The sequence below is a fragment of the Vanellus vanellus genome (genome assembly GCF_965231255.1).
Source record: "Vanellus vanellus genome assembly, chromosome: 13".
Taxonomy (NCBI): domain Eukaryota; kingdom Metazoa; phylum Chordata; class Aves; order Charadriiformes; family Charadriidae; genus Vanellus; species Vanellus vanellus.
In genome coordinates this window covers 11,316,959-11,344,327 of record NC_138918.1, presented here as the reverse complement: position 1 = coordinate 11,344,327, position 27,369 = coordinate 11,316,959, and the positions used below count along the sequence as shown (strand labels likewise).

Below are 27,369 nucleotides of genomic sequence, written 5' to 3'. Positions count from 1 at the left end.
CAGAGAACATTTGAAAAAACAGCTCTCTAGTTATGGAGCAATATAGCACACGATAGTAATGGAACATCAGTGAAAGGAAACCTAGTGGCCTCTGCTTTCCCTTCGTACCTCACCATGTATTTGAAAAGTCAGAAATACCTGTTTACACCTATTGTATCAAAAGTTTGAAAATTTACTTAACTGTTAAAAGTACATCATACAACTGGTTCCAGAAGCCAAAACCACCCCTGTAAGATGACTGCATTCAACATACAAACCACACCGTAAAGTCAAATTGATTAAACAGCAAGACAGATTCAATGATCTCATAATACAATGTAGAGAAGGCTTTTGCTGCTTAAAAACCTCCTCTGAACCTAAAAGGACTAGAAGAAAAATCAAGATGCTTAAATAGTCATCCCTCTGTCCATGCAGGAGTTGGCACAAAGCAGCATTCAAGCAATACCCGCTCAATTTTATTTGGCGTAAGGATAGCAAAGATCTTGGAACTGCGAGTTATAAACAGCAGAAGCAAGAATGAGATCTCCTTAAGTCTGAAAGGGGACACAGAAGGCAATTGTTAAAACAGAATAAAATTCCTGGACCTAATCTTGGATTCTCAGCATGAGAATTCCTGCTGTCAGATTCTGATGTATGTTTTTTATTCAACTTTGTGTCTAAAGAGAGTGTAAACTACATGACTGAATAAATAATCAGCAAGCTAACAGAATCTATCTATATAAAAAAAAAGCATGTAGGAACACAGCAGTAGTTACAAACAGCAATCAAGGTTTTATAAATTCATTTACACTAAATACACCTCAAGCTTCTGTTTCGGATGGGAGGTTTTTTTGCCATACATATAAACGTAAACTAATACCATCTTTATTTCCCATATGCATGGAACATTGAAAAAAAAAAAAAAAAAAACCCCAACCCAGGCTTCAGCGCTTCACAGCTTTCAGCACACTAGTGCCCTTGTCCGATGCACGGGAAGGCAGGGAGCTGAAGGGAAAGGTTCTGTTTGTTTTTATAACCCCTCCTTAAGCGCTTGTTTGAGAGGCTTGACGGGGAGTTGGGGGGAAGCATAAAATGAAGCATTTCCTTCATTTCTTAGAGCAAAGAATTTATGATTGGAAAATACATGAAAAGATGCAAACCTAGTGTAAAAGAAAATAATTTTTTATGTATATATAATGCCAACATTAGCTATGGAAGAACTCAAAGCACATGGCTAAAGTGGCAGTGGGGTTGAAAGGGGGAAAAAGAAAGGAAACAAGGGAAATTAAGTAATGCCAAAAGAATATGGTGCAGTTAAACCCCTCCAAGTAGAGAGACATAGTCTATTTCTAAAACCATCCTACATAAAGTTATTGTTCTCAGCAACCAGGAGAAAGCTTTTATATATGCCAAGATGAGATCTAATGGCAAAGAGTTCCAAAACAAAGTATCTTTAAGCCGCATTTAATTCAGCAACAAATGTAAACTTCAAGTAAAAAAAAAAAAAAACCAAAACAAAACTGTTGTATAGTTTGGCATCATTCCAGGTCACTTAAAAATAACCATTTCTAAAAAGGTGGAAATACAGTTTTATTCTTCCTTTCCCATGTTTTCTATGGCCCTCATTCCATGCCCTACCCATGATTCCTATGACCTCTGCAACAAAAAAATAATTTACGTCCAGATGTGAAGGGAAAAAGTGACTAGCTTGATTGCCAAGACTTCCTGTGATTGATATAAATTTAATATCTGAGGACACTTTCAGACACCAGGGGGGGCTCTCTGATTAGTTTATACTGGGCAGCTTCCAGGGAATCGTGCTGGATTGCATGGACAATGCCTGCTTTGCAAAAAAACGGACATACAACAGTCAAGACTGACGGAAAGTATCTTCGCAGTCAGTGTTTAACACACCCTATTATCTGCGAGCCTACATTTGGATTTACCCCAAATCGTTAATTGAAACCCTGCACAACTGGAATCTTGTGACAACCACATTTACAGAAACTTTTGACATGGACAAAGACATTAAACACAAGAAGTGTATTTTGAAAGTTACATCCAAAATAAAGGCACAACAAATAAATGGGTTGACATTAACATTACAAACTATTGCATTCTTTTGTTTGTGTCTTACATTTCTTTTAAGTCTATTAAATCAGACTAGTGTCAACAGATGATTTTTACTCTTTATTGTACCCCTTGAAAATTATTGCAGTATTGTTTCTTTTAACAAAAATCTGTTCAGAAAAGCCAAAAGAGGGCACTGTCACATCTCTCTGAAACAGCAAGCACTATGACAGTGAGCAAAATATTAGCTTTTAATTTCTTGCAAGAGAACACTCAACTTTAAATGTTTGCATCTACAATTTATAGCACCACTGAATAGGTAGCCCAAGCCTTGAGACTAAATTCCTCCACATGAGTAAACAGGCATTGTTAGTGAAAAGCCAGTGGGTAATAGTTACAAATACCTGATCATTTCCAACTGCATCAGACAATAAGACCCACTTCCTCTTAAAAAAATAGTATAACCTATGTTTTAACGTATTTTGAAACTGGCTAGATGTACCACAGATGAAATACCCCCTAAAACAATACTTTGTCTACAATTTTGTCTGCATTTTTCAAAGAAAAAAAACTTTCAAAGAATTCAACTGATTATAAAGAGCTTCAAATTTTGTTCTAAGTTACATTTTGAGATTTGTAAATTTGATATAAAGCTGTCATCTGGATCCAGGTGCCATATTCTATAGCATGCTAAAAATCCCATAAAATAAGCAAGAGGGGGAGCAGAGGAGTGAAAGGAAGTATTGCATGTACCTCAAATGTATAATTTGAGGTTAAAATAACATTTTGTTGGTGTTAGGGAGAGCAAGCAGACAAGCAAAAGTGCACATGACATTTTGTACCTACCCGTATAAAACTAAGGGGACCAGAGAAGATACCAAAGTCCAGCCAAAAAGTTTACCAAGTATCTACCACTTTGACCTTTACAGTTGCAACAGTCTGAAAAGCACTTTAGCTTTCAGGTATAAGAGAATAGAAGTCCTACAGGTCCGAGATTGTCCTCTGAGCACTACTATTCTTTGAAACAGATAAATGAAAGAGAGCTTGTGGATGGCCTGCTTGAAAATAACACCGTACAGACTGAAGGCACACTTCACAGGAGGACATACAAAAAGCGCATACGTACTTTAAGAAGCGTCCCATCTTCCCCCTCCCATACCAGTGGATACTGAATGTAGCCCACAATGCGGACATAAATACACACAAACACCAGTGAGTGATAAATATATCTGTAGCAAACTTCTATTTGTGTATGCTTTCAAGATACTCTAGTATAAGGCCCTAATAGATGTATTTTGATAGATGTATTCTGACCTTACGTAGTAATACATAAATCAAGCTACTAACGCTCAGAAGGACAGTATTAGCGAGGATGAGGTGTACTCTACTCTCAGGAACGTATCAGCCCTTCTTCAGTGTTTCTTCCATAAAATAGCCACAAAATAAATACTGAAAAAGAAAGCTTCCCTCTTCCAAACAGAGGAAAAAAAATAATTTTTTTTTCAATCACTTCTACGCCAGGAAAGTAAAATCATTGTATTTCCACCCAACATTCTATTAAAAAATTAAATCATCACAGCATCACTGTTTGATGTTGTGTTGAAATTGAACTGTTTGTTTCAGAGTGAAGATTTTTTCATTGTTCAGGACCACAAGGTGTCCTCTACAGATTCATAATCTGTAACTGAAGTCAGCTCAATTATCTGTTAGGAGATTATCACCACTTATAAAATATGACACAACTATAACTATACTGCTTCTAGTAATAGCTTCCAATTGGTAACATTACAACCAGCTTTGTTCTGCCTGAACTAATTATCACACATCAATCACTGCTGGTTCCACACACAAAAAAACCCCAACCCTAAACCTCTCTCTATCATATCCCTTGAACCAGGAACACTTTGGAAACATGGATGTGGAAACACAGATATGGAAACACAAGGAACATCATCAGCAACAGAAACGGAAAGGGTCTATTTTCTCAGCTAATCTCTACTCTAAAATTAATTACTAAACTCTAATGTTAACCATTGAATAACATTTCATAACAATGATTTACATACACTACCAGCAAACCTGCTAAAGAAAAAGGTGCAACAACTTTTGTCTTTGTTCATTTGATTCTACACTTTGGTTAGAACCCTGGATGCAGCGTGCAGCACGGCAGTAAGAGTCCAATGCCCACAGTCTTCTCAAAAGAATGCCACACAGTTAGATATTTCCACTTCATGCTCCCCAGTATCTCCTACATCTTCCAGACTTTTTCCATGGTCAGTAGCATTCTGTTCCCTCATTACCCTGACAATACATTCAAGGGCATGAAATCACAACTCAAAGGAAGCTTACAGTTCACTGCTAGATTTTGGGAGCAACATTCTTTTGAAGGAAGTATTCCTAAGATAAGCATTCATCAGGAAAGAAGTAGAGACCTCTATCTCACAAAGTTTCAGATCTTCAAATTACATGTAAACTTAACATTTTGTACTAATGCTCAAGTAGCAGTGGACTCAAATATGCAGAAACCTTTAAATAATGTGTGCATAGGAAACCTGCAATAGAGAAAATAAGTGCCATGAGAAAAGAAGGTATTTATACATTAAAGGTAATGAAAGAATAATAAATATCCATCCATTTATCCATCCAGAATGGAACTTACTTTAAAACATATTAAGGAATCAGAAAGTCTAGCAGATCTTAGTCAATGTTTCTGCACAAACTTAAAAGCCTTGAATATGCCCTGGGGCAAGAGTCAGACCACTCCATTAAAAGCACCATTAGGATTAGAGTTGCTATTGATGTGGGTGGTGTCACCGAGGACACAAGTACAATTCTGGACATTAGATCCACAGAAGATTTGTGAAATGCCATGTCCAATCTTGTGAAAACTAAAATAAACAGAAGTCACAGAGAGGGCACATTACAACAGTTTCTTTATAGTGATGATAAAGGTATTGGATTGGACAGGGTAAGCCTAATTAGAAACACTTCTCAAACCTCTGGGAAGCTGCCCACTGTGCTGAGGGACTGAGCAGCAGGAACAAGAAACCTGGTTACACAGTTAAAATTTTTTTTCAATGTATATTTCAAACCAATTACAGTATCATGTATACATGGGACTCCTATGTGCATAATATTATGCCTTTAACTATTACTCCAAGGACATCACTGGATTATGCACCTTCTGTTTTCCTTTTTTTTAATTTTACAACTGGGAACACTAAAATACTAACAGCTGAGATGAGAAACTTTCTACATTTTACCACCATTAACAGTTTCCAATGAGACACTATTCTGCAAATATCTGTTTAAAGCCTAAGTACGGAAGAAATAAAATTCAAGTGTTACACACATGTATGTATCATACATACAGTCTGAACCTTAATGCTATTCAAACAAATGGCAACACTAAAAAATTATACTTTTTAAAGAAAAAAATTAGACTCTTGGAGGGGGAGGGGTCTGGATGAACAGAGGACAACAGCAGCTCTGTTACTGTACAGTACTATGTAGCATGGTACCAAAATCTTACAAGAAACAAATACTTTAACTTTGTTATTTAAGGTGCCAAAATAGACACAATAAAATTTTACCTTTTGAATAACTATCCCTTCAATAGGCAGTCTAATATACTAACACTTTAATCTCATTCTTTCTGTAATTTTGATAGCAGCTTCTTTATTTTTAGTCTTCTCCACATTTCCTACGACTTTCACAGTGAATAGAAGCAAACTTTAAATTCAGTCCATAACAGAACAGATGACAAGGACTCAGACTGAAATCTGACATAGCAAAGGAGATTATTACTGTAACAGTCTCTAAAGTCCACACAGACAAAACCCAATAAGAATACAGTTGCACAGATATATGCTGTGCTTCTTGGATTTAAAAATGAATAGATTGCATTGTCCAACCAGAAAGGACCATAAATTGAATCCGAAAAATAAACAGATAAGAAACGATTAAATTGCAGCATGAGGAAAGTTTGCTTCAACTCTAACCAAATAAGGAAGAACATATGCAGCTGGTTCATTTATTCACCTTGCATATCTCCATCTAAACATCACTACAATTTTTATGGAAAGGCACATAGGTAAGAACAGAACAGGAGTGCCTTCTCATACAGATGGTTTGTTACCAGCATAGTGGTAGCTTCAAAATAAACCTCTGAACAAAGGCAGCAGTAACTTACATCTGGAGGCTGAGCTAATGCTCTGCTCCTACAGTTAAAGTGCTGGCTTTGTCTTCCAGCAGCTTAGTTTCTCCTATCAGTTGGGTTGTCTGCTCCCTTTCAGCTGAGAAGCTAGCAGCTTTCCACAAAAAGACAAGCTAGGAACCCAGGAGCTATTGTTCATCTGATCCATGGTGCATGTTTTAGGAATACTATCAAAACACAACAGCAGCAACTTATTTTCAGATTTCTGAAAAAAAATCAGTACAGGGGCTGACAAGGCAAAAAAATATGTATAATGTAGCTTTCCTTTTCAACACAAGACTGCATCCATATTTGTTTTTTTAAAAAAAGAATGAATGAATGCATTACAAAATAATATGAGCAAAGTGAACATTCAACATCTGGAGAAGAGATAAGGCAGACCCCAGTAACATTTTCACAATACAGTTATCTAAAAGACCCCCAACCCACAGACACATGCATTTAAGATGAAGCTGTTGGAGGGAAGGGAACACACCATCTTATCCTCACCATTCAACTTCTATGAGTCATGCATCTAAACTATTTTTAGTATCTAGATTAAAAGGTTCCTGTAAAGTAGGAGTGGAAATAGATGGAAAGCTTTCTGAGAATGCTAAAAAGCTATTTTAATATTAAATGATCCATTTTTAAACTACGTGCAGAAGTTATTGATTCCATAAGTTAGTTTCAACTTCTGAGAGTACACAGTAAATAAAAAAGCTATGCAACTGTCTCAGTACAGGATACGTCTCCCCGACTCCCAGGTGTGGGAATATTGGCATCTATTAAATTGTTAATTAGTTTCTAGAAACATTTTTGCCAATTAAAAAAAAAATCATTTAATACTTATCCATCTGGGCATGAAATACTTTTGAAAGAGCATTTGAATTGGTGAGCTAAAAAAGAAATGATCCCGATCGACACAGCACCATCTCCCAAACCACTAGGGGCCAGCACACCATGCAAGAAGCCCCTCGCAAAGAGGGACATCAAATATTGGGACATCCACTTATTTCTGTTAAGATCGCTTCCTTCAAGCTCTGAGGCATTAAAGCCGATCACTTGTCCAAACCTGTGTTTCAAGAAACTGAAAAGATTTAAAACACAGTCAAACCAAAAGATGCGTTTCAGCATGATTTCATTGCGCTGCAACCTTGGAAAGCTCAACACGCAGACTGGTTCACAGACAGAGGACAGAAAGATGAGACATCATTTATCCACCTGTTTTCCCCAAACAATATAATGGACATTCAGGAATTTGTGTACCTCATGTTACTAACAACTATTCAGAGAAAAAGATATTAATCGCCTTCAAAACAAAGATGGTGCTGGTCAGCGAACTCGTATATTCAATCCCAGCCAGCATCTCTCTCCTTGCTCGGTGAAGACAAACTAACTGAAAAACACGTAACAAACTTAACGCATTTTCATTTTGCTCCTGTCAGTAATGTCACTTTTGTTATAAAACACGCAGCTTAGATTTAAAGCCTTCCAGATGAAGCATATGGATACCAAATACGAAGCCAGCAGTCCACATTCAACGAAGAAACAGATGGGTACCCATCTGCCAAAATGCTTGGTGAAATACCTCAGGTTACAGAGGTAACAGTGCAACACCAGCTGATACTTGACCGTTTGAAGTTACTTATTTTTAAGCTGCTCCTCAGAAGCATTACAAAAACGACACCAGTCAATTTAGTACACAAATACTGGGTGTTATTATAGACCTTCTACACAAGTTGCAATTATGCTCTTTCTGACCAATGATACCATCTTCATTATCGTACAGTAGGATCTGAAATACATTTTCAGCTTTTCAAGTTAACAGTTTCATAATTTATGTGGCAGATGTGCAAGGCAAACTGCACAGAAAGAGATAAGCCAAGAAAAACATCCTGATGGCCACAAATGAATTACGACTTGTGGGAGGAAGGAACTATAAAGCTATTTCCTGTGCCTTACAACTTCTAATCACAAAAGACTACCAAGTAAACAAGATAACCCAAAATCTACCATGCAGACACACTTTCAAAAAGGACAGCAACTTTAAGAATTAAATTGAAGCCTGTTAGAGAACTTGGAGATCTCACTTATAAAAACCATCATTGCACATTGCTGAAGTCTTCCCTTTCAACGTTTCCTCTCTCTCAGAAGTGACCCAATTACAAAAACATTAAGAATATAGCAAGCTGCAAGTGCTATGCTACAGCTGAAGTACTTTTTACAGATGTTGGGAACATGAGGCGACTAATTACATGGTAGTTTTAAAACATATTTGTGCAAAGAATGAACACTTCCCTCCTAAACTGGTTTAAGATTGATTTTCTCTCTCCTACTGCAGATTCCCTGCAGTATGTAAGTGTTAATATTTTCATATTCTTATATAAAACCATCCCTGCAGTTTACACCAACAGATACACGGCTCCTTTAAATAACTTAACTTGTCAATAATTGTAGACTGGTAATGCGTGGTGGTAAATAACTTTCCGACTCACTGAGGATTTTGCCATGTTAATACTATTGACTGTGGTTTTGTACCACCTCTACGTACAATATTTCTTCATATAAAGCCCAGGCCCATTTCTTTATTTCCCCATTCTTTAGGGGATGTTTTGCTTCCAAACACTCACACTAATATTCTTCAGTTAGCATCCTCTAATCTTCAATGATTAGACGCTCTTCACTTCACACTTCCACAGTTCCATTTTTAAAGGCTTAGTAAGCGTTGTCATTTTGCATATTACACTTCATTCAAAAAAAAAACCTTCTTTAAGAGGTGACTTACCAAAATAAGTGTAATGCTCCAGCAAGCAGAATGAGTCAAAATACTTCCTTTCAACTTACATTGTAAGAAAATTGCAATAGTATTTCCATTGTTTTTCAGTATTAGTTTTTAGGTCACATTTTTTAGCTCAAATTTTAGTTGAAATTAGAGCACAATTATACCTAAATCATTCTTATGACAAATCCAATTAATCTTAAGCATGAAAACCAATTTCACAAACAAGTATGAAAAAAGCTGCCTTTCAGACAACATTTGATACTTTGGTAGGATAGTTACGCTAAAACAGCAACTCTGCTTTTCATTCGGACAGAAATGCGACGATGGTACTGCCCTTTGCAAGTTTTCAGTCTCCTTGCACTCATGTGAGCACACATCTGGCTTATCAGACTGAAGTCACTGCTTCATAGCTCCTGTGGATTTAATTGCTTTCAAAGTTCAATACACTATGTTTAAACAATAGCAGCCATATCACCACAAGAAGTGGAATTACAAAACTTGGATAACTTTTTGTAACTGCAGAACCAAAGAGATTTCCAGATGTATGTTGTAATCACATGACTAGATTTATTTCTGCTCAGTCTTCAGACTTACTTCACTACTCTGCTCCTTACGCTTCAGATTTTTTTCTTCTGTAACAAACAAGCTGCAACGATTTTTAAAATATTTTTTGAATTAACTACGTTTCTTTACAGAATTCAGTCAGACTGCACTTCCTGCTTCAAGACTCGGCAAGAGCCACTATGTCTTTTCCATCAAGTGCTGCATCTTTAATTTTTCTATGTTTATGATCCAACCAGGTAACACAACTTATACTGAAAACAAGTTTAACCAAGTAGGAAAAAAGAGCAAGGGAATTCTAATTAAAAAACACACTTTCTGTAGAGTGCTGTTTATATGAATAAAATACTAGCACAAAAAAGTCAATCCCAACAAACACTGCTAGACAATTATACCATAAAACTAAAATATAAATACATTATTTTGGGAGAAAGACTAAAACACGCTTCACCATAGCTTACACCCTCCAATCAACTGTGTTTCTTTGTACTTTGATGCATTCATATTAATTCAAGAGTAACTTTCCCTGAAAATAAAAAGCTCGTTTCAGGTGTTCATATGTGTTGCATAATCTACGTTCTGAATAAGGTGTCTTGTGCTACTTCCTTCTTCGTGTGCACAAAGTATTAAGATACCATATTCAAGCCCACAGCTTAAATATTTTAAGTGTGTACAAAAACATTCAACAGATGAAGAGACTCACAAGTACTCCTAGTCAGTGAGCTTTAAGGATTGGGGCATGGCATTTTAGTGTTGAGAGAGAAGTATTTACAAGAAGAATGAGGTCTTATCCTTCTTTCAAAAGAAGAAATAAAAGGGGTAAAAATTTTCAGAGGACAAGGAAGCTGTAGTTACACTCAAGATGAGGCAACAGTAAGCTTTGAAGTTGTGTAACTTCAACTCACTTGTGTACCTCAGACTTACTACTTTTTACCATTAAAAATTTTGAGAGTGACCTTGGATGGAGGAGGAAGACGGGGAGGGGGAAAAAAAAAAAAAAAAAAACAAACAACCCAGACACCAACCTCACATTAAAAAGAGTACTCTACCAGTAGCTACGACACTCCAAACCCTGCAGAATGTTGTGTAGTTACCTCTTGTACTTAAGACCATGTTTCTCCTACTTCCAAAATAAACATTTTTTTTTTCTCCATAGTCAGAAGAGCTGTGCCATTACTGCTTTAACACGATCCCCAAAAGATACCATATCTTTGATAAGCCCCCCCCAAGCTTCTGCAATTCTGAGATCTTTGTACCTGTTCACTCACTAGGCATGCGAGATGTGTTCACCAAAAAACTTCATACTAGGGTTTTCTGACACCATGAAGAGCATGTAACAGTTGTAAGCTTACAGTAATGCAACAACTGGCCAAGGAAGCCTCCTGATGCTACAGATGCTGGAAGTATATTAGCTGAATAGTTACAGTTAAGAAATTTTACTCTGAAAACCAGAAACGCTGCCCAGCAGTTACTACACCTATGAATGGTACAGACCTCTTCAGTGTTATTTATCACACTGAATTCTAAATATTGCAAACTTTCCTTACTCAAAGAATCATTTCAAATATTTGTCAACTGGCAGAGTATTTAGTGTGGACAGAAGAATGTACATGCAATAATAAGGAGTTTATTTCCAAAAACCACACACCCCCAACATTAATGGGACCGTGCTTAATGATCCTTGTAGTTTCAGCTATCCCTTCATTGCAAGCTGAGTATGATTAAAACATTGCCCTAATTCCAAATTTATTACAAATTAAGCATTACTCTAAACACATGCTAGCTGTTCCACTAAGGAGGGTTGATTAAAGTTTAAACAACCCAGATGCTGAAGCTTTTTACACACAAACTGATCATTCTCAGCTACCGTATAATCACTTCAGCACTACAACATCACACGCACCCCTATATGTCACAGTATCAAATCTTCTTCTGCTCTTAACTCAAGAAGAATAAACCTGAGTACAGACAACTCCTCTAAGCCAAGTGTAAGCACCTGTTACAAGCTCTTCTCTGCTCAGATCCACAGGCAAGGTACAGGTAAGGTTACCAGATCTGTCTGGAGTCCTGCTCTGGAAGTGCTACCCTTGTTCCCTCCAGTGTGTCCGAGGGCTTTAATTCCTGCCAGCTCCTCTCCCTGCCCCTTCAGGCTCAAGGCAACCAGAGTCAGACAACAGCATCCCAATGATACCTAAACCATAGGTGTCAAACACACCCAATGTTTACAACACAAGTTGCACTCTCTCCGTAACACCCAGTCCAGCTTTGAAGGGCTTGCAGTTTCCTTCTGCCTTCACCTACAGAGCTATGACTCTGTACAGCTTCACGTTTCATCTGTGATGTAGCAAAGCATTAACATCATATTACCTAAAAAAGCCCGAGACGTGCATCTCATCAACACCACAATCTACAAGTATGGTCCAAGTAGCAGGTGAAGCAACTACACAAGAAAATCTTCAGCTACTGTTTTAATACAGCCTTGTATCCTCGAAAACATCTTAAGACTGAGGCAAAAGCTGCACTGCACTTCTAAGAGTAGGAGGAAGGAAGAAGAGGCAACAGTTTACACAAAGTTATCAAATTGCAGGCTCATAACCAGTTGTTTTCCTTCATTTATTCAAGTGTCTTTCGGTGGAATTGCTATGCAGGAGGTATTCAGAAGGAGAGAGAGAGACATTCAAGACTACTATCTTCACCTTTGTTTTTCTAAAATGGGAACTGCATTATCATTTACTTATCTTATTTCTAAACACGCTGGAAAATTCTACAGTTGCAGCTGTTTGCAAAAAAACCCCACAACTTCAACATCAGATTTCAGGCCTTTTATTTCTTGAAAATAATTAAAATCAGAAAATGAATACTGATGTCACTAAAGACAAACTGATCAGGTTCTCTTCTCAAAATTGGTTCCTTACAGACTGCTCTCTTACTATTTGAAGCTGAACGCAAGAACTATTCCACTATTCTATGCAGTGCTGCCATACCTGCTACACTTAATAGCTCTAATGCACCAATCCATAAAGACCGTTACATCTGTCAGACAATTTAAGGACAATGCTGTGTTTAAGTAAGACTACATGGAGTATGCCTGGATGCGAGAACCTTATTTCTTGACTCCACTACATACAGCCATAAGAGGAACACAATCAAGGCCCTTAAACTTATGTTTCAGTGTCTCCAAGAACATCTCCCTTTTCCTAGGAAGGAAGCTATTCAAAAACTAAGTCTTTCCCTCTACCTCACCTTGCTAACAAGTAAGAACAAGAAATATGTCTTATAAATTAAAGTGCAATTAACACTTTACAGTCGCCCAGTGAGCACTTTATAATTCTTTAGCATAAGGAGCACTGTGCAAGGGGAAACACGTTCAGTACTGTAATCTCTGACAGTGTCAAAAGATGCTTATTATAACTTATAAAGAAGTAAAGGCAAGTATGCAGTGATATTTCTGCAGAACAAGCTGTGAGCATCCAACAGTTTACAGCTAGAATTCAGGGGGATTTCCTGCTATGCCTTCACCTTTTGCCAGTGCTCTTTCAGCACATAGTGGCCTTAAGGTGCTCTCTGACTTCTTGCTTCCAACTAGTTTTGAACTAGGTTGTACACCTTTCACAAGTTATTCTTCAAGCTTGCTCACCTGTCTCATTTTTGCTTTTACATGAGAACAATCAGCAACTAACGGCATTTTCTTCAAATCAACATTTCAGCTTTCTGAAACACGTGTTTTTACTTTGAATTATTTCCTTAACTCTCCTCTTCTCCAATGATATTTCTTTTTCATCATTGTCTTTGAGAAGTGAAAACAGCAGTTTCGTTATGAGCCACGAACATAGCATTTTCATTATCTCCACATCACCTGCAAGGATTCCATTCTTCAGCATGCCCTTGAAAGCTTTTTAAAAAATATAATTTCCCCTTTATATAAGCAACCTTTTTGAAAAACACACCCCAAAAATATTTTTTTTTTATGCTTCTGTTGCTCATAAAAAGACTTCTAATCCAATTGCTTTATGTTCACTGTTAGACAGTGAGTCTGAAAGTAGTGTTTTGAACCAGAATCAATGCATGGCTCAGGATCAAGTCACAGCTTACCACTTCTGTCTTTTCAACTAGCTCTTTGGTTGACCAGTCACTGGTCATCTAAATGTGTACTGTTCTCAGCGTAAGATGCTGATGCAATGTGTATTTAACCTACACAGGAACATGAAGTCACCCATCGCTATCACATTTCCTGCCAACATTGCCTCTCTGCCATTCATATGGGGTGGGAAGATATCAAGCAATACATTCCTCTCTTCGTTCTTGCTTTGCCCTCATACCTTTAGTCCTGAATTTTCAGTTCATCAGGGCTGACTGGTTCACACTGTTTGCTTGTTAATTTGGTCTGAAAGTTTTCTTGAGCATGTTGGCCATCCACACTCAGCCATGCCTGTGTTATTTTGTGCTTGGCCTATAATGGAGTCCTGCTAACCACACTGTTTTAAGATGGGACACTAACAGAACAGATTTATCCAAAATTTTCTGAGCGAAAAATATTCCAGGTTCTACCTTATTCTTCAGTCTTCTAAAAATCTGTCTTACACCAAGGCAGATATGCTTTGTAACAGATGTACGTCTCATACAATAGATGCAGAAGAACTATTGTTGCTTTCACCAACTGGAGGCCTTCCTCCCGTTAAATTAGTTGGCATATCCTGATCAATTTACTACAATCATAATAAAGTTATGCTGACAATCAGCTCTGACAATCAGCCATTTCCCCACTATTTCTTCTATAATATCTTATTACATGGTATAAGTATACCGTACATAATGAAAAGCACATTAAAATAGTCCAACTGATAGAAGAATTACAGATGAGGCTCATGGTGCATGAAACAATAATGAAATACTAGAGAAGGGCTGCACAATGCACTTTGTGTCACTCATGGTATTTCCACTGGCAGAAACAGTAAAGTGTTTTTTTACCCCCAAAAAACAGAGTGTTAGGAAATACAGGGCTGTCGTACCTTCTCAGTCCACTTTCATTTGATATATTCTAGCTGATCTTCATTTTAGTGTTCTGTAAAGAGCTCTTACGGTTGCAGAGAGCCGAGTCAGAACCAGGGAACAGCTGAGGCTGGGAGGGAGCTCTTATGATGTCCCAGCCCACCCACCCTGCTCCAGCAGCCTCAGCAGGAGCAGGTTGCCCAGGACCATGTTCTAGACAGGTTCTGAATATCACCAAGGATTTCTGGCAACCTGCTCCAATGTTTGACCATCCTCATAGCAAAAAAAAGTGTTTTCTTCTGCTTATAGGCAATTTGGTATATTTCAATTTGTATCAACTGTCTCTTACCCTATGGAGTTTAATCACTACTGTGTCTTCTGGGACTATTACCGGGATATGATGTTTTAGTCTTGGTTGCCATAAGCAAGTCTTTGATTTCAGGTGGTTCTGTAGAACAAAACTGAAGTTTCTCACCAAACCATACCAGAATAATTACCACAAGGAAAAGGAAAAAAAGTGCACAAAGAAAGTAATCATCACGGTTTGAAGAACACATTGGGAAAAAAATACTTGCAACTTGCACAGAATTCAAATCCATTCAAATGCAGTTCCTAGGAATGGCAAAATTACTTAGTTTTCAGCTTACTATACTGCAGCCAGTAAATTAACAAAAAAAAATGTTTTTAAAAAAATCTAATCTTTTCCTACTTCAGTTGTTCATCCCTTAATAACCTTGAACTACTATGTTTCTTTCCTGTTACAACTGTTTCTAAAAATAAAAAGCAGTGACCATAATCCTAAATAGACTAAATTAGCTTAATACCCATTTTCTTTTGTCATTCAATTTTCTATAAGGCAGGCCACAACCTAGAAGCCCTTCTACTACCGTATTAAGCAGTTGAACAAAGTAACTTTGGTTAATAGTTAAAGAGAGTGCCCTTCTGCAGCTATTCACAGCAGAGTATCCAAAAATGGGCACAAGCAGTAAGACAACACCATTCATAATAAGTGAAGTATTAGGACATAAATGTTATGATATTAACTTTCATTATTGCCTTATATTTTCAGATTAGTATCTCACATTAAATAAAAAGGGTAGCTTGGCAAAATAAAAACCCACAAGTTCACAAACATGCACTTTTACTCAAAGCAAACGTTCTTCTGTTGAATGAGTCTGACAAATTACATACAAATTAACTTGCAAAATGCCAAGCCATATTTATTTGTGGAGGACAATGATGTTTCCTCTCCTTTCATAGGTATCATTTGTTAAACTGGTTCCTCCAGGAGATCAAGTAACTTTTATGTCCTAAAAAGGTAACAAGAGCTGTTTCATTTGCCTCAGAGCCCCAGTTTCTAGTTCCTGTCCACATAGAGATGATAATTTCAAACTACACTGTGTATTTACAACAAACCAATGGTTCAATACAGGAACTATTTATTTATTTACTCACTAATGGTAAGATTACTGGATTTTTATGATCTAACATCTGCAGCTACAGAATTAAGTTACAGTTCCCGTGTAATTAACAAAAACCTGACACTGGCTGTTTAAAGGCCAAGAGAGTCCACTTTCCAATTAGAAGTCTATTAGCACTAACTTTTCAAGCTGTCTCAAGAAATGCAATCATCTGTTTGGTAGCAAGGACAGATAAACCACTGTGATAGAAGTTAGCTCATTTAGACAAGAAACACCTCTGAACAGAGACGGGGGAGGTCCCACCTCTCTGCACAACCATACAGAAGAATAGTTAAAATAATTAAACAATCGTCAAAACAAGGAATAATTAAAAGTGTCAGCAATCATTAAGGCATCAGCTCTATTAGCAGATGTAAGTTACCAAGAACATAGTTTATTTTTCAGAAGATGCATCCACCCACTGCAACTCCAATAAAATTATCTAAGGTTATCAAAAGCCTTTTTGTTCTCTTTACATTCAAAATGGATTTAGAGAAATCTTCAACTGAGTAGTCTCATAGAACACAAAACACACACCTCCCAAGAATCACATAGGGATGTATGTTTACCAAATATAAAGTTATGTCTTGAGAAGGAATACTGAATAGTCTGTAATGTACATTACGATGCTTTTAAACAGCTTGACAGGATGGGGAAAGCAACCAAGAAGAAAAACATTTATTGTTATGGTTCAGAATGAAGCACAGAAAAAAAAAAAAACAAAAACCTCTAACTCCCAATAGGTCTCATTATTATTACATCAGATTAAAAAAAAATGCAGGTCAGTCTCATTAAACAAGTTGAATATACACTAATATTTCTAATTGTATCCCAAATGAATGAGTTAATATCTATTAAGCATGCAGTCAATATTTAACTGGTTAGGCTGGGACATAGTATTTCGATAAGGGGAGGAAGAGTACAACAGCTTTGAGGTAGTTTCCTTCAGACACAAATACACACTTCCAATACTGATTTCGTCACATTACTTTCATTTTTAATGGTAAACCAAACACATCCAAAAATATTTCATCTATTTATGATAACAATCTACACAGAATACCACTCTGTAATAACTGAAACATATTTACCACCAGTATTTCTAATACAATTAACTGCACTTTTAAATTGAATTGAAAGCATCTGTCATGAAGATCTGTTGGATCCAGAGATCACTTCCAGAATGAATCATTCAAATTAACACCATACAAAACAACTATCTATTTCAATCTATATCCTTTCTCCCACACTTGGGACCTGAGAGCGGAACCAGAAATATTGATGCATATCCCCCAACACAACAGCGATACAAACCCAGAAAGATTAGCTATGGAGCTTGAAGTGGTGACACACAAAACAGAAGAGCAACCTTACAAAATTTAAACTTAGAACTTAAATTTGTGACCTTTTGGAGTAGTTTTGCAGCTAATGGTGCAGTTTCAAATAATAAAGTTAGGTAAAAATGTATCACAAATAAAAAAGGGTCCCACCCTAATGTTCTGTCCTTTCCCCTATCAACACAAGTGCTTGTGGTGCCATAAACAGCTGCTCATGCAGCACACTGCCAAATTGGTTATGAACCCTAAAAGCTTGGGTTGTTTTGTTTTTGTTTTTTTTTTTGTTTTTTTTTTTTTTTTTTTTTTTTTCAGCTGCATCAGCAAGATAGCACAAGCAAATATTGAACTACACAGCAGCCGCATAAGGAAGGCAAAGACTGTAAATTGCCAGGTATAGAAGCGAGACATTCTCTTCTAGTGGAAGAATAATTTGAGAGCTCCTCAACCTCCTTGTGAAACTGCATGCTTCAAGCATTAAACCTGTAGCTTGCTCTCCTTTGCCTCCAGCCACTTATTCTTACCCAAACACCATTCCTTTCTTTATGCCAGTACAAACATTTGTGTGACCATGGAGTTAACTATACCAGGGAACTGATCCAGTGGAGAATTAAATTGGCAAAAACAACTGGTTAGTCTGGGAGAGAGATTCTCTCATCAAGCAGAAAGTATGCTCGTGCCAGCAAAAGGGAGAGAGAAGTGTGCAGTCTGTGGCAGACAGAAGGCTGTGAAACCTCTTTTACCATCAGCCTACGCTTACACCGACTGTGAAACTACAACCTAAGATATTGTGGCTTAGGCTATGTTTTCATGTTTGTGATAGCGCTGACAGCATTTGAGACTTTGGGGCAGCTACAAGGGGAGACTCAGCCATGTGTTCCTGCATCCTCTGCTTACACTACCTTTAACCATCTCTCTCCTCTCCCTTTCCCTCCCATCTCAACACTGCTTCGTCAGATGTACTACACAAACACTTGTGCAGTTGCAGGGCAAACCAGTCTAGGGAACTAATCTAACTTAAAAACTAATAACCTACAAAGTCCTTTTAGGATAAAGACAAAGGAAGACAGAAAGCTGCCAGCTGGGTCTGTTCCTGTATCCGGTTCACTGCACAGCAACCTAAACCACCATACTCACACAGCACACGACACAGGAATAAATAAGTAATGAATACTTTTTCTAATGCTGTTATTGAAAAAAATACTCAGAGCACCACAGCCTAAACAGCTTTCTGGAAAGAAGTAAACTACCAACTGGTAACAATTTCATATGACCTTATCTTAGCAGACACTTGTACCTTAAAAAAATAAAGTGCACCCCAGTTAGATCTTATTTTTCAGAGAGGCAGACTAGAAGGACTGTTTTGTCACAAAAGTTATGCTCTCCTACACAAATGTTCTTTCTAAAGAGACTACTGAGCATCCTTAAAAGAAAGTTTTAGCTATACTACAGCTGTTTATTCCAAATGGAACAGGTAAATAAAGCTCATGCTCTGAACTGAAAGATGACAGCAGCTGTTAATCTTTTTCTATAACTGGGCCCATATTTGACCTACATCAATAAGATCCAGCACACTATAAGGAGCTGGAAAAAGACCAATCGCTAAAATGACTACTTTATTCACTTCTTACATTTGCTAATTTAGTTTTTCATTTTCTTACACTATATTGGTTTTGCCTTATGAATAAAAAAAATGAGAAAACCATTTAAACAAAGTCTGTAAAACAGTCAACTTAAAACAGAAATTTATGCTATTATTGTACTTCCTTGTTTTAGTAATAAAGCAATTAACGGGAATAGCTGCCCTACTTTTTCCAAAACCAATGAGTCTCAATCCCCCTCCCCCCCCCTTTTTTTTTTTAAATACTGTCTTAATATTAGTTTGGAACACACAGTGGTAATTTGGAAGTTGAAATTTCACATCGACCACATGCAAGCAAAGCGTTTGGAATGTGCTTGAAGCAACAGGTCATGTTCTGCATGTTGGAGATGAGTTTCCCAACTTCAAATGGGAATTCTTGTATTATGACTTGTGGACAAGCTGCATCTCAAACTTCAGAATAAACAAATGAGAGAAATCCCAATGAAGCATACAACTCTGAAGATCAACATTGTTGTGCTCTAAACCTACCATCATACAAAATAATGCTTCCCTCATTCTCTGACATCTCATCTTTCCATTTCTACAAAAGCTTATCATTTTCACATAAATACAGAAATTAATTTTAAACTTGAAATGAACGGAGGCAAATATGAGATACCAGAATCAGATTAGAATTTCAAGATTGAATTTTAAGACCGCTCCAGTGCTTAGAGTTGCACCTTGAAATATGCAAGCCTGAGGAGAGAAAGCAGTAGGTTGTTCCGTATTTGCACAATGCTTTGGAAATAGTTATACCTTGTATCTGAAATAATTATGCAAATCAGCTAATATTTGTAATACACTAGCTGGCAACACAACCAAGAGGAATTAGCACAGAACTGAGTTAAGCACCTTGATCCTTTTGACCACAGTTGCACACAGTGATGTAGGTAAGGCTCTTATCTTTGACCAGTTTCATTTACTTCCCAAGCAGAAGCCTAGTCTTATTTCTGGCAGGGCCATGCAAAGCAATGTTTTAAAAATACTTCGACATAGAAGTTGGCACATTATTTAGATTCCCTGAAAATACATAAGGCCAACACCTTACCTCGCCTTATGGAAGGCAATACAAGCTATTGCTAGCTTCCATAGGGTGTAAAATGGCAATAATACATTTGAAAGAGCACTGACAAAAGCACCACTTAAAGGAGTTTGTGCATTTAGTCACAAGTATGTTATCATAACTCTTAATATATACTTCAGCTTGTAATGTTTGCCTGCTTTTGATTACTCCACCAGTTGAATATTCAAATAGAAGAATGACATATCTATGTACATGAGATAACAGAGCATAATAATTTCAAAGATGCATATCACCAATATTAAATTACGTGGCCCAAGGACAATAACCATTTTTATTCCTTATTACAAACAGCAACCTTTTTAAAGGAAGGAGAGCTCTAAGAAATAAGTGCTATGACAAGTTCTTGACTGACACAGCCACACAATGCTGCAGAACCAAATGATATGTTCAAATAATCTTCCTTTGCATTCCCAAGACCATTTCTTCTCTCTCACGCTCTCTGGTAACCAGGCAGAGGACAAGTCCTTATAGGGCTGGAGATAATAATCATCACCTTGCTCGTAATAATGACACAAAATGCTGTTCTTAAAGCAGTTATCAGCAGGACATCTCTTAAGCAGCAATAGGAGGATAACTCATGCAGTGAGGGTTAACTGTCCCTTACATAAAACGATCTAAGTGTTCACTGCTCTGAAGATGTTGCTTATACAAACCAGAATAAATCTTAAATATAAAGAAAACCAAATGATCCTGGAACTGGAACAAGGGAGTTTATAGGAAGGTCAGATAGCAATGGACTAGTGTTAGACAGTTATTTACCCTTCTGTTAGATATATCATATGATGGGTCATTTACCATAATACCTGCTATTACTAAACCAGCAAACAGCACTTCATTACAGAAGAGCTCAATGGTCTGGTTGGGCAAATCCATGAACCATATGAAAACTGCCTGTAAACAAGAACAATTACAGGTACATTAAAAAAATAAATTAGTTAGGCAAGAGGATTTAAAACCCCCAGCTGAGTATACATAGGATCCTGCTCATATGTTGGTCAAACATCTGCAACATGGCAATAAGCAACTGAAAGTTAACTGGAAGCCATGTAACTGTGGGGCAAATTAGTGGTATGCATTTACCATGTTAGTAAGTACAATACGGGCATAGCATGAGCTAGCAGACAACAACATGAGACTGGAAGTCATCAAATCCATAATTTTAACTTATCAACTCACTGCGACTTGGTTTACTTGACACAATTATCTTTTTAGTTTTCTTCATCTGTGAAGTGGGGGTTATCCAGAAGCCTCTACTCCTCAGCTGAAGTGCAAAGTCTAATTTAAATGCCCTGCTTTAGGCTACAACAGCTAGGAATTGCAATGACAACTGAAGCAGTAATTCACTCTAACAATAATTTACCCTTCTCTTTACAGCTTGTATAATTAGAAGTACTAAAGAAAACAAGCTGTTTATTAACGTAAAGAACTTCTCCACTACCTAGCTGTATTGGAGCTGATGACAGCAGGCCCTTTAATCCTTCCTTTTCCACTAACAGTAAAAATCCTTCCTCCCTGCATAGGTGTAACATCAGAACAAATAATAAGAGGACCCTAGTAGTGCCTAACTCTACAAATAAATTCTCAAGTGTTATAAATGCTTGCAGCATTTAGTATCTGTACAAGCATTACAATCAGTTCTAAACAAGACAACTTGCTCTCCATTTAAAACCAGTTTAAAATATTACATACTTGGGCAATTCATCAAGCTTGCAAAACATATGAAAACCGAGGTCTGTAACACTTCAACTCCCACTCTACAACATGAGGGAGCACAAATACATTCCTGCTGGGTCACTACAAAGGTGCAGCTAAGAGCAGTACTAGCAAAGCAGTTAGGACTCAGCTAGGTGGACATAAACCTGAACTGAAAATTGGATGGAAAAAACAGGGGGATGGCGATTGTCATATTCCTAATACTGGCAAGAAATTCACAGGCTCTCTCCTCTTCTTTTTAAGTATACACCCAAGAAGCTCAAAGACTCGACAACCAGCTCGCCCACCTAAACTAATTCAAATGAGCATCTGGGTTATACAGTCCTTACTATATACAGATCTATCACCTTCACCAAATTTTTAATTAGACTGTTTCCTACCTTTTCATGTGTGGAAGGTGCTTAAAATGAGCTCTCTTACATTCTGGTCATGCATGTAGAAGATCACAAAAGCTAAGAATGGTAATAAAATTTAAAGAAAGTGGCTGTAAAGTCTCATCATTGTGACACAGGCAGGAATCTAATCTCAATGGGTCCGAAGGTCTTCCCTCCATCCTGCTAATGGCATGTTCGTGACAGAAACTAGTTAGCAAAAACATTGAGTTACAGTGACATCTTATATTAAGAGAGGAACTATTGCCATGAGGAGTTCAACGAGCCTTGCTAAGTATATATGCACAAACGCTGTCTTCTGCTTTAAGAAGAACCTTGTGCTAGGTTAACAACATACAGTAACATCTCAGGAAAATAAGAATCAGCAGATTTTGCTTCAGGAAAAGGGAATTCAACAAAACTAGAGAGAGATTTGATAACCTGGCTTCTGAGCTTGGCCACAAGGCCAAGCTAATACCTTCCTGCTTCTGCCAAGCTAAAAATTGTTTTATCGGGCCTTCTTAATATTCCTTGTTTTCTTTGTAGAACTCCCCTAGAAATTTCACAGGGAACAAAGCACAAAATACACTTGTCTAATAAGATTAAAACAGGAAGTTAGCAAGTTGCATAACACTCTGGATTTCCACAGCCAGGACTCCAGAACTACATCTCAGGGACTACAATACCTTTTTCCAGTTCTGTTATCACACAGCTGGGAGATACTTGGTTGAGGACTTTTGAGGGTTTGATTATCAAAGTACAGGTGAACGTATACCAATAAAAATATGACATTTCTTGTATAGAATAAGCTGCTTCTACACAGTATTGGCCAGCCTACAGTTCAAATGCAACGCTTACCCTCAAGCTTTATCACAACTACAGGGCTGTTTCGGAGCAAGCATAGGGTAACCTGACCCCCCTGCTATGGGAGCTGCGGAACACCCGGGATTACTGTCACCAGGTCATCCAGAGACAAAGCTGCAAAACCCATCAAGCAGCAGAGCAGTGGGATAGCTGGTGACCAGCATAATTCCCACCTGCCAAATGTTCTTAGAGATCACACTCCCACTGGCTATGTAAAGTATGCGACATGCGCCTCTGCACTCTGTCATGTTAAGATGTTGGTGTGCAGCTCATTAGGTCAGAAAAACTGGCCACCTCTTGCATACAAGGCTTAGGGTACGTATTTCTACTGCAGACCTAAGTCTATGACAAAACAGAATCTAATAAAAGTCTAGTATATTACTTCAGGAGTGACTCAGAACCGCCACCTGACTCACTAACTTCGCATCAAGCACCACCCTGGACTTGAGCCATCAGAAACTTCTGCCATTTAAACCAAGTTTACTGTTATAGAGCAAACAAGTTGAGCACAGAGGGCTACATTTATACTGTTTACTTTCGACCTACTGGGGAAAAGAACCCATACAAGTAAACATCTAAAAAAAAGTGAAAAGCTGCTCTGAAATTAATGTAGTCACATAATAAAGTAATGCAAAATAGAACTTACTCCAGAAGAAATAAAGAAATTTAGACCTATACCTTCTAAACGACAAGCTAACCAGAAACTTAATATAATTCCATACATTTGAAGAACTCGCGCACATTGCAATACCTGGGAAGAAACTGGAGGGTGAAAGAAGTTTGACATTTATTTAGAAACTGCAAGAATAAAGCTCGGGACAAGCAAATGTTACTAAGCACAGACATCTTAGAACAGTTTAAATCTAATACTCTATCACAGTCGTCCTGAATTTCGTAATAGGACCACCATTTAGTATCAAAAATAACATGTACAAAAGGACGTAGATCCATACTTTTGAGTTTCTAGAAAATGCTACAATACAAATAATAGAGGTAATTCTCATGTGAAGAGAACTACAGAGCAAAACTGACCTAATGAACTTGACTGCTCAATTTCTATCAAACTGAAGAAAACATAAATACTAAATACTTCAATAACACTAAATACAAACTTGGATTTTTACTGTGTATTTTGCAGTTAACTTATTTTTTGGTTCTAAGACTTGCAAGAATTTTAATAGGTTACCATTTTTACTTAGGTTTTTTGTTGCTAAAGTAGCCCACAGACATTGAAATAAAATAATTAATAGAAGCTTAACTATGTATCTTCGCTTACTGAACTTTAACACATGGAAAAAAACTGAAAATTGTTTAATTCAAGTCCTCCACCTTGAAACACCTCTGACGTAACCAAGCTCTCAGCCACCTGAAGCCCAAATAAGGATAAAAAAACCTGATGAGTAAGTTGAAATTCTAAGATGATAATTATCAGCTGAATAGAGATCCAAGATACAGAGCTAACCACCACTACAAAGCTATCAGAGTTTGAACTAGCAAAACTTCAAGCTATTTGCACATTTTCAAAATCCCCATATAATCATATTCCTTTTTTAAGGAAAGAAAGAGAGTTTCTTGTTTAAGTTCAGTATGTTCCTGCCACAGCATCAGCAGCTATTTATGAGGCAGATAATATCGCTTAGCCTCTTCTGCAGAGAATTTTGTCATGGCATTAAGACAGAAGACATTATGACAAATCTGCATCACACACAATGGGACTATTGATTTTGACATCTCTAAATACTATTTAGTCTGCAGGCTCCACTCCCCCCCCCCTTTTTTTTTTAAATACACAATCTGCTTTATTTGGATAATGTTATTCCCAGAAACTGAAATTTATTAAAAAAATTTTTTTTGATTATTTGAAATGTCCACTTCTTGCACCTGGTTTGGAAATCGAATGTCTCTTCTGAACCAGATTTTGATGTACTGTTTGGCTTAATAACTTATGAAATATCCTTAAAAGTAAACACTTTAAAAACAGTGACAGTGTTAGTTAGTAGTAATAGTATAGTGATCATTAATCCTCCACAAATAGAAATACACAAGGAAAACTCAGAAAAACTTGATTTCCCTGAAAGTGTCCTTTTAGATCCTGGAACTCAAGACAGGCCTATTTGGGCTGTCCCACTATATACCACATTGGTCACATTATTAAAACTAATTTAGAAAGGGCTGACTTTGCATGCATGGAACTGTTAAAAGCAAACAACCTCCTCAGGAGAAGTTTTATTCACAGTGGTTTTTAAATGTCATCTGATTCTTGGCCTAGAAAAGTCTCAGTCTGGTATACAGCAAGAAAAACACTTGATTATCATGAATAAGGTGCTGTTTCTCTTCAGTTTGCTGTCTTTAAGCCTGTGTATAAAGCAGGCCAGTTTAAGAACTGTTTGGAGAAACGTAAGTAAAAAATGTTCCAAATGGAACCTCAGTTTTGAAAGACTCGCCCTTTGACTTGTAAGGTTAGACACAACTATTAGTTCACTTAATCTCATTTGGTATATACCAATCTACAGACCTTCAGCCAGTTATTCCTCTAAGTGGTCCACAATTCATGGAAAAGTGCTCCAAGTTTGCCCCTAAAGATTTATTATTTAAGGAGGCAAAACATAATCTTTGTTAAGTTCTCCACCATATCAAATATTTCCCATGACAAAAATAAAGGAGTGGCTGAGAAACGTAACCATAACGTCACATTCTCAAGCTGCAACACGGTGATCGTGATAACCGAGACCGCAGCCAAGTTTGCAGTGGGAGGAGGTTCTAGTCAAGGAAATAAACTTGCAAATATCTGAACTATTTAAATGTTTAAGGGGAGGGATAGAGCATTTCACTCCTCTGCCATGCTCCGCCTCTGAAAGGCCCAGGGGTGGCAAGTCAATGGTAATCACCGTAGTGACCTGTCCTTAGGGAGAAGGAAAACACTTACGAGAGCGTGTGGTGACTTTGGAAGCACTCTGAAAATTTACTGTTGTACAGGTGGTTATTTACCCCCCTCCTTCATTTGAGTGACCTGTCTGTTTCTTCTTAAGGGGCCTAGGGGCCACGGCAGGAGCTAATCCAGCAGAGGCAGATTTTAAGGGCTCGTGTACCAAAATGGGCACACAGCCCCTGGGACCCTGGCAGAGAAGGGGGACCCAAAGAATAAGCGCAGCTCGCCAAGAGCTGGAAGGGCCCAGATGAGCCCAAGAGGGGCGGGAAAGCTGCCAGCCATAATGGAAAGGCCACAGACTACCTGGAAAGCGGCCCCTGCCTGTCGGAGGGGCCAAAGCCGCGCCGAGAGGACGGGCAGGGGGCCCCACCGGGCAGACACCGGGGAGCAGGGAGGGAGGGACGCGGGAAGGGGGCTCAGCTGGTCACGGAGTGGGTGTGAGGCGGCCACCTCAGCAGGGGGAGGGGCAGCGGCCATGTTGTGAGGGGGGCGGGGGGGAGCACGGGCCCGGCTGAGGGGCCACCACCGAGCCGCCCCCGGCCCCCCGCCCCGCCCGCCCGCCCGCCCGCGCCCCGCCGTACTCACGCCTTGTCCACCAGCTCCCGCACTTTCCACATATTGAGCATGGCGCCGACCGCCTGGAGACCTCCCCGGCCTCGCTGCCCTCCTCCGCCGCCGCCGGCCCCAGGAGGCCCCGCTCGCCACGCTCCGGGCAGCCGCCGCCGCGCCGCCGCCGAGCCAGGCCCGCTCCGGCTCGCCGCCGCCTCTGCCCAGCGAGGGACGAGGCGCCGCTGCCGGAAATGGAGGTCTCGTGGCCGCGCGGCCTGTTGGGAGACGTAGTCTTCCCGCCGGCGGGGCGGGGCGGGGCGGGGAGGCCGGGCCACCCTGCAAAGCCTGCTGGGAGCCGAGAGCCAGCCGGACGCGGAGCCTGCCGGGAACTTTAGTCTCCGGTGAAGAGCGCCGCCTCTGCGCGCAAGGCCTGATGGGAGTTGTAGTGCTGCGGCTTTCCCTGAGGGGGCGGGAGGGCCGTAGGTACTGTCACACAGCGGTGGGACCGAGGCGTTGTCCCCTGCTCGGCTTGGGGTGCCGGAACAGCCCGGCTCTGACCCGCCCTCACTCCGCTGCAGCATCCAGCCTGCGGTGAACTTCTTGACTCGCAGCCAGGCAAGGCACAGGGCAGGGGAAGGTCTCTGCAAGTCTTTATGAGTACCTGTTTGCTGGTCATGGTGTACGGACTACAGTGAGTTGTGGGCTTTCCGGATTTTCCTGCAGGCCAACAGCGGGATTTCTGGAAGAAACGCGACACGGGAAAGTAGGTGAAAGGGTGCAGTATGTGCACTGAGGCAGCACCGTCCATCAGCACATGCGCTTCTCAAGAAAGATCAAGTCAGTTGAC

The 27,369-nt window shown here is 38.8% G+C and overlaps 1 protein-coding gene across 1 annotated transcript in view; it reads right to left on the bottom strand.

Annotated features, from left to right (window-relative positions):
• The window catches only part of CLINT1 (clathrin interactor 1), a 53,041-nt gene extending 26,349 nt beyond the window's left edge, over positions 1-26,692 (bottom strand). The window contains exon 1 of the mRNA XM_082489928.1: positions 26,559-26,692. Within this exon, the coding sequence (XP_082346054.1) occupies positions 26,559-26,599 (41 nt within the window). The 5' untranslated portion in view covers positions 26,600-26,692. The remainder of the gene's footprint in view (positions 1-26,558) is intronic.
• Positions 26,693-27,369: the final 677 nt, after the last annotated feature.